This window comes from Coregonus lavaretus, assembly GCF_964263955.1.
Source record: "Coregonus lavaretus genome assembly, chromosome: 7".
NCBI classification, from domain to species: Eukaryota; Metazoa; Chordata; class Actinopteri; order Salmoniformes; family Salmonidae; genus Coregonus; species Coregonus lavaretus.
In genome coordinates, this window is record NC_139994.1 from 22,340,501 (window position 1) to 22,349,031 (window position 8,531).

General features: G+C 45.6%; 1 protein-coding gene across 1 annotated transcript; it reads left to right on the top strand.

Moving 5' to 3' along the window:
- Window positions 1-2,356: 2,356 nt before the first annotated feature.
- On the top strand, window positions 2,357-8,521 carry LOC311133016 (proline-rich protein PRCC-like). The gene is made up of 7 exons (XM_084166436.1): window positions 2,357-3,260; window positions 3,397-3,444; window positions 3,930-4,409; window positions 5,766-5,864; window positions 6,130-6,276; window positions 6,541-6,606; window positions 6,954-8,521. The coding sequence occupies exons 1-7, from the start codon at window positions 2,943-2,945 to the stop codon at window positions 7,038-7,040; spliced, it is 1,245 nt and encodes a 414-aa protein (XP_084022562.1). The 5' UTR covers window positions 2,357-2,942; the 3' UTR covers window positions 7,041-8,521.
- The last annotated feature ends 10 nt before the right edge of the window (window positions 8,522-8,531 follow it).

Genomic DNA, 8,531 nt, shown 5'->3' on the forward strand with positions numbered 1-8,531 from the left:
GACATTGAGGAAGAGGTTGTTGTCCCAGCCCCACACTGCCAGGTCTATGACTTCTCCCTAAAGGCTGACTCATCGTCGTCGGTGATCAGGCCTACCACTGTCGTGTTGTTGGCAAACTTATGATGGTGTTGGAGTCGTGCGCAGCCACGCAGTCGTAGGTGAACAGGTAGTACAGGAGGGGACTAAGCACGCACCCTTGAGGGGCCCCCGTGTTGAGAGTCAGCGTGGCAGATGTGTAGTTGCCTAACCTCACCACCTGGGGGTGGCCAATCAGGAATACCAGGATCCAGTTTCAGAGGGAGGTGTTCAGTCCCAGGGTCTTTAGCTTAGTGATGAGCTTGGAGGGCACTATGATTTTGAACGTTGAGCTACACTCAGTGGATACACGGTGCTGCAATTGTGTAAGAGTGAAGGAAGTTGAAGTAGCAAGAATCAGGGCTATCTGGCCAGCAGGTCTCCTATGCAGAGGCAGTGGAAATTGCTGAAGGAGACAGTGGAAATGAGGAAGAAATGTCAATAGACATCTTGCAGCCTGGAGAGAATGTTTATTAGTTGAAGGATCCTGAAATGTTGTTGTGTTTATTGCTCAGGTGATAAATTATACATGCCAAACAAACAAGAAATCAAAGAAACTGGATATAATTGTGAACGTGGCTAAAAGGTTTTTGGATCTCCAGGGCTTCACAGCCGAAACATTGCAGGGAATATTGTCTGAAGATGCTCTTCCCTCTCAGGCTCCAGAGCCTGTAGGGACCTTAGTAGACATTTGAATCTGACTAAAGGAGTACATTGATTTTTGTTTTCACCCCCCCACACCTCTAACGTTTGCGTGCGGACCGCCATAATACCATAGAAGAAGAAGAAGAAGAAGAAGAAGCAGGGAGCATGGCAGCAGCGGGCAGTTCGATACAGATTTTCCTGAAGTCCCACAGGGAGATGGAAGTCATCTTGTCGGAAGACCGAGTGAGGAAGAGGGTGGATGGCGAGAAAAAGCGAGGCAGAAAGAAGGGTGCGAGGTGCAAATCTGAACCGACCGAGAAATACAAGCCGAGTACTTTCTCCTTTGGGTCATGTACAGGAGATATTTTTTTTAAATGAAGACCCTGAGCAGTCGATGGATAGTGAACTTCAAATTGATCCTGACAAAAGTGAGGAGAAAGAACCTGTGTAGTCTGGTGAGGTGAAGGCTTCTGAGCCTCACCCCAATGATCAGGAAAATGCCTGAGATGTCTCTGGCCCTGTGGTAGTACGATTCGTGGCCAAAGTGGATCCATGCCTTTTGGCTGATCTGTTTGTGGGTTCTGTCAATTTGGTCAATGTATCCAGACGTGGACGTGTAGATTTTTTGTGTCTGCTGCTCAGAGGGAGAGGGCAATGCGCGTTTCGAGGTAAAAGCGGAGTCCTGCTTTGCTCTCCGGAGCAGAGCGCCACTGAAAGGAGTGAAAACTGGGGTGGGGTTTAGTGTTAAGGTGGATCAACTGAAGTTGGGGATCCCCGGTGTCTGTGATGCATACAGTTTAGTGCGACGCAGACCCGGTGGCGAGCGTGAGACTGAGTTTTGATGCAGAGAGTTTGCCGGATAAAGTCATGCTAGGGTATATAAGTTATCCCGTGAGAGCTTTTGTTACAAACCCAGTACGGTGTTTCAGATGCCAAGTTTATGGTCATGTTGCAGCAGTATGTAGGAGGGAGATTCTGAAGTGTGATAAGTGTGCAGGAGGGCATGGGACAAAAGTGTGTTGTTTCGGGGGAAAAAGTGGAGTGTTTCAATTGTGGGGGTAGCCATGTTGCTGGGGATCAGAAATGTCCTGGGTGAGAGCAGTGCAGAAAAGTGTCATATGCTAGGGCAGTGGGGAAAGTAGACAATGGTGGGAACAGGGTGAGGGAGCCTGAGAGGATTCCTATGAGTAGTAGGCCAGTACAGAGTGTCCCAAACAGTTTGTGCTTTAGTAAGGTTGGCTTCTTGGCGTTTATTGCTATGTTTATTAATTGTACTGCACAGATGGAAAGGAAATTCCAGAAGATTGAATTGGTAGTAGTAGCAGCAGAGAAGTTTTGGGGTATCAAAGATTTTAGTGCAGAAGAACTACAGGGGGTTTTGAGAGAAAGGGTTCCAGCCTCCCAGGCCTACAGCCTGGTGTAGGATCTGTTGGGGCCAAAGTAGAGGGAAGGGGTGGTGGGGTGTGTTGGGGATAGTGGTATATATAGGATTAGATGGCGGTGCAATTTCCTTTTCCCCCTCATTTCCCTTTTCCATGAACAAATGTGCAATGCACTTTCCAAGCTGTGAAAGGCAGCAATACCCAACAAAGCGTCTAGTCTGCCGGAAAAACAAAGAAGAAGGTGGATTTGCGTCGAAGCTGCGCAATAAGTAGCAGCTTGAACACCTCTGTTTTGTACGCATCCATCCATGGTATCAGAGACCCCAAAAGGACATGCTAGCAATTGCTGTTGTTGGATGGAACTAGCTATTTTGGTGGAGGAAAGAAACCATGGGGTATTGATTGCATAATATTCAGTGTAACTGTAAACTAGAATTTGCTTAACATTCACATTAAAGGTCTGTTAACGACCTGCTGAGGCCTTGTTTGCTTCGAGTCTAGTCAATCCTCGGCCTGTTTGGAACATTATTACCCTGCAGTGGCTCGACTTGAGCCGCAGGATTTAGCCTCTCTAGCTAGCCAGTGGTTTTCTAATTCAATTTGAAAGTTAGCTATAAAGTTGGTCATCAATTTTAAATGGTTGTCCACAATTTATTGGTTGTTCTCATGCAATAAGCCTCTTATACTTGTACGGCCAAACAATTTTAGCTAGCGAACGTTAGCTATCGTGAACTTGGCAAGTGTGGGTCGGTGGATGCAGCTAGCTAGTTAACGTTACCCATATCAGTATTTAACGTTACCCGCTACTTATGCCAACAAGCTGCTGCAGAAACATCAACAATGTCTTTGGTAGCGTATGCTAGCAGTGATGACAGTGATTCAGACGAAACGTCTAGTTCCATCGTCCCGGGTAGCAAACCTGGGGGGCTTTTCGCACGCCTCCCTACCTCAAAAAGATCTGCAGAGGCACTAGGAAACGTGCGACCAAGCAAAGGGACAACACACTTCTCATCACGGAACACTGTGTCAAACGATGGCGACGAGGACTCAGTTACCCGTTCTCAACCATCCAAGGGAGGGTTGCTTTTCGATTTACCTAAGCCGAAGAAGCGAACAGAGCCTGTCAAAATCACTATACCTGAGATGAAGAGAGGGGATGTAAGTAACAGGGCCACAGGCTCATAACTAGGCTACATTTTAAACATTTAATTTAGCTACAGACCAAATAACAAGTGCTTGTTTTGAAATGGATTAGAAGTGGTGATTTCAACATTATCCTATGTCTTGTCAACAGTCTGACTCCGATGAAGATGAACCAAGGAGAAAGAAATCCATGCCCCAGGTAAAACATGACTTGCACTTGCATTTTTGATAATTCTCAGTGACAAATTCTCAGTATATGTGGACGTAGGCCTTGCCAACCATACCTATCATGATCTAACCCCTGATCTAAGTCACCACTAGCTGGCCTCTGCCCAGTACCCTAACCTGAACCTTAGTCACTGTTCTAGCCAGCACTCTACCCTGCACCCTAGAGACTGCTGCCCTATGTACATAGTCATGAACACTAATCATTTTAATAATGTTTCACCCACTTTATATGTATATACAGTATTCTAGTCATGGCTCATCCTATATAACTTATTTTAAATTTTTCAGGATTATGTGTGTATGGTTATTTATTTTTGCTATGTATTACTGCACTGTTGGACCTAGAAACATAAACATTTCGCTGTACCTGTGATAACATCTGTAAATCTGTGTACGCGACCAATAAACTTTGATTTGAGGACATGTTTTGTCTTTCCATCTCTATCTCTCTCTTAGGGCCCTGGCACTGGCCTTTCCTCCCTCCTGCCTCAGCCAAAAAACATGGTTGTGAAGGAGATGCAGAGGGCTCTAGTGCCTCACACCCTCACCAAACGGCCGGAGCCAAAGAAACCCACAAAGCCCTCCTTAGGGGCCTCCCAGGGCCACCCCAGCTCCAGTGCATCCCCCTCTGCCATCAAAGCAGCAGCCAAGTCAGCTGCTCTGCAGCTAGCGAGGCAAATAGCTGCTGAGGAAAGTGACGAGGAACTGGCCCCCGAGAACTACTTCTCCCTGGAAGAGAGTGCCAAGCCTCTCCCCGCTGTGGTCCCCAGCTTGAACCCGGAGCCTGTCCCCACCTCAGGCCTGCTACCCGCTCCTCCAGGCATACAGCGTGGTACCTTCCAGTCAGATGCCCCTCTGGACTTTGGCGCGAACCAAGAGGGAGCTTGGGGAGGTCAACAGCTAGGGGCGTACCAGCAGCCCTCGGCAGCGCCTCAGGTACTGAGAAAAAGTTGGGTCCATGGATAAACTACATGACCAAAAGTATGTGGACACCTGCTTGTCGAACATCTCATTCCAAAATGGAAATTAATATGTAGTTGGCCCCCCCTTTGCTGCTATAACAGCCTCCACTCTTCTGGGAAGGCTTTCCACTAGATTGTCATTGTATGCTGTAGCGTTAAGACTTCCCTTGACTGGAACTAAGGGGCCTAGCCCAAACCATGAAAAACAGCCCCAGACCATTATTCCTCTGCCACCAAACTTCACAGTTTGCACCTTCCATTCGGCAGGTAGCATTCTCCTGGCATCCGCCAAACCCAGATTTGACCGTCGGACTGCCAGATGATGAAGCGTGATTCATTACTCCAGAGAACGTGTTTCCACTGTTCCAGAGTCCAATGGCTGCGAGCTTTACACCACTCCAGCCGACGCTTGGCATTGCGCGTGGTGATTTTAGGATTGTGTGCAGCTGCTCGGCTATGCATGAAGCTCCCGACAAACCGTTATTGTGCTGGCGTTGCTTCCAGAGGCAGTTTGGAACTCTGTAGTGAGTGTTGCAACCGAGGAAAAACATTTTTTACGCGCTTCAGCACTCGCCGGTCCCGTTCTGTGAGCTTTGGTGGCCTACCACTTTGTGGCTGAGCCGTTGTAACAGCAATTACAGTTGACTGGGAAGCTCTGACCGGGCAGCTCTAGCAGGGCAGAAATTTGACAAACTGACTTGTTGGAAAGGTGGCATCCTATGATGGTGCCACGTTGAAAGTCCCTGAGCTCTACTGTAAGGCCATTCTACTGCCAATGTTTGTCTATGGAGATTACATGGCTGTGTGCTCGATTTTATATACCTATCAGCAACTGGTGTGGCTGAAATGGCTGAATCCACTAATTTGAAGGGGTGTCCACATACATTTGTGTATATATAGTGTATAGATCTCTTTCCCTCTAGCTGGATGGATGGACAGATAAGCTTTATTGCTTTGCACTGCATTGTATAAAATAATATTGCCAATACACCAAAATAAACTACAATAATACTCAACTTCCACAATATACCAAATACAATAGACCTGCTGTGCATTACCTACTCAAATGTCCAACTACAACATATTTTAGATGAGAGCAAATTATGTATATCAGTCTATTACCAAGCTGATATACAGGTTAAAACATCAGATGTACTGTGCCCAGAATGGATCCTTATTGACCCCTGTGAGTTGCTGACACAGCCGTTTACAGCAATTCGCTGTAAAATCTATTTTGTTTTCATCCATTGAGATGCATCAGGGTAGCGTAATGCTTTTATGTCATGTTGCATTGATACAGGCTAACAAAAAACATTATCCTGTTGGATAGGGTTACTACAACGAGGCTTACTACCAGGATCCAGAGTCTGACCCAGCACTGCCTGAGCCAGAGCAACCTAGCTCCTCCGCCCTGTTTGATGATGAAGCGGTAAGAATGTTTCTTGGCTTGACACTGGTCTGTTGGCTTGTTATTGATCAGGAATGTGATTTTCCCTGATTAATCAGGAAGTCCTGCTTTTCTGACATTATCCTGTATATCACTGAATTTGACCTACCCCGAAACCAATATCCTGCTCTTCTTGATTTATTTTATATTGTCCTGATCACATCCATAATTGTCAGCGTAGTTCATACACTGAATAAAGAGGTTGCTGCTACAAGATATAGAAGAGTAAGATATTTTCTGGCTGCAGTTCATGAGGCTGCAGGGGAAGAGGAACAGGGGCAAGGAGGAGGTGAAGTTCCTGGAGATCAAGGGAGATGACCAGCTGAGCGGCAACCAGCAGTGGATGACCAAGAGCATGACAGAGGAGAAGCAGCAGCGCAAATCCTTCAGCAAGGTGAGGGAGATTTGCACTGGAGCCGTCCCCATATTGCTTACACTTGTCCATCATTTTCAGATCTGTTAACATCAAAGGGTTAGGGGCTTGGAGCTGAATTGGAACCTGGATCATAGTAGTGATGATGGGGTAGGGGAATGTAAGGCAATAGTGGAATGAGAGGTGAGGAATTGGTAGGGCAGGACTTTTTCAATGTGGCCTAAGTGAGGATTTTGTTATCTGATCTCAACCTTGCTTGGGCTGACCCCTTCCCTGTGTCTGTAGAAAAAGGGAGACCAACCCACAGGGCAACAGCGACGCAAGCACCAGATCACATACCTCATCCACCAGGTGAGTACATACATACTGTATTCATTGCTACAGTACTGTCTTGGAACCTAACACCAAGGTCCCATTCGGTAGACACAAATGGGAGAAAAATAAAATGGAAAAATAAAATGTGTTCCCACTGGACAAGTTGTCCTTCTCTTCTGTTGAGAGTAAAACAAATAATTTTTTCCCCAGTTTGGCGCCTACTGAACACGACTTGGTACACCTATCACTGGCAATCATTTTGGAAACACTTAACATGCATGGTTATTGGCCTCACATCAACAGACCTAGATTTGACCAGATATGTGATTTTTACAAGCAAAATGTGTCAGTTTGAGTTAACTTCTAATTCTGATCACCTATAGGCAAAGGAGCGAGAGCTAGAGCTGAAGAACAACTGGGCCGACAACAAGCTGACTCGCCGGCAAACACAGGCCAAATACGGCTTCTAAGAACCGTAACAGAAGGCTTGGTGGCATGCATAGCTCTCCCCCTGAAGATTAGAGTAGTACAGTCCAGAAGATTTCCTCAACATGGGGCATACTATACCCTTGTCGTGGGGTAGGGGTTACACACCTCATAGACCCATCCTTGGAGATGCTAGCACGGACTTTCCTTTTTGTCCCCCCCGTTTGTGGGCCTCCCTGGATTTGATACTTAACAGTAGTTTTGGTGGACTATTTTGTACTTATGTTGGTTCTTGGCTGCATAGGAAATCAAAATGAGACTGCTGCACACATGGTTGACCGACACATATGTTTTCCTGGGAAATAGTGTTTAAATGCAATTTCATGTGGTGGTATATTTCACCAGATTACACATTGGAACCACCAATGATCAGTAGTCTGAGAATAAAAGGAACGTTTCCCTTGCGGTGTCCAGATTTTATTAATCTTGTATGTTTCCAATGGTGGGACAGTGACCTGCTCTTAAATCCTGTCAATCCAACCCCAAGCTTTCCCTAGGTTTTTAGATGTTAGAAAACACATCATTTGATGCCCTTGGTGGAATTACCCTGTTGTGATACTTCAACCTGACCAGTTTGGAAGATCTCTTTACTGGATTTTGGGGGAGAGTTGGTGTCTTTTAAAGGAGCCAGAAACTCCTGTCGTCTGCCAGTAAAAAATATAATATACAGTGATGACGGAGAGACTTATTGGAATAATGAACTGTGCAATTTGAATAAAATAATACTGCCCATCTCTCAGGCTGTGGAGAATCTTGTGTTGCTTTCTCTCCAGAGAAATGGATGTAAAATTGGATCAGTTATGTATTTTACCGTCCTGGCTAGCCAACCAGGTTTTTAAATGGCTGTTTAGCTAGGCCTCAACATTTAGTGAGGATTTGGGAATCCATGTTTCTGAAGGGCGCACTGTGCACATTCTGCTGGTTTTGTTGTACCTCTATATGGTGATAAGGGGACCACATCAATTCTGGATCTAAAGGCATCAGATACTGTATGTGTAAGAGATAGGCTAGGGTGCATTCATTGCTTACACATACCCAATCCTCTCAGAGCTTCAAGGGTGAGAATTAAGGGAAATTGAACTTGGAAGGGCAGTTTGTCAAATTAATCCCATTTCACCTGTATAACCAGAAAAAGGTGCTGAAAACCAGCAGTTTCAAGGATCACGGGTCTACCTTTCATGATAAACTAGCTCAGTGTTTTTGTATTTTGACACTAAGTCAAAGCAAAATAATGTAACCGTCATGTTCACAACTTGGCATTGGCAGGGACAGACTGGTTATGCCAAAAGCACCCCATTGAGGGTAATGGTATAGCAGACTGGATCTTAAAGATCTGTGCTTTGCCAAGCTCATTAGGAGGCATTTCAATACTGTATATCAATGTAAGAGGTGGGGGAAATACCTTTTTGTTTTACCCTATACTGTTACATGTTTTGTGCTGTTAAAATAAAATGTATTTCATTTCCTGAATTGTC

Coding starts and splice junctions, on each gene's coding strand:
- LOC311133016 (XM_084166436.1), top strand. CDS start 2,943: ATGTCTTTGGTAGCGTATGCTAGCAGTGATGACAGTGATTCAGACGAA. Junction 4,410..5,765: donor AGCCCTCGGCAGCGCCTCAG/GTACTGAGAAAA, acceptor CCTGTTGGATAG/GGTTACTACAACGAGGCTTA. Junction 6,277..6,540: donor AGCGCAAATCCTTCAGCAAG/GTGAGGGAGATT, acceptor CTGTGTCTGTAG/AAAAAGGGAGACCAACCCAC.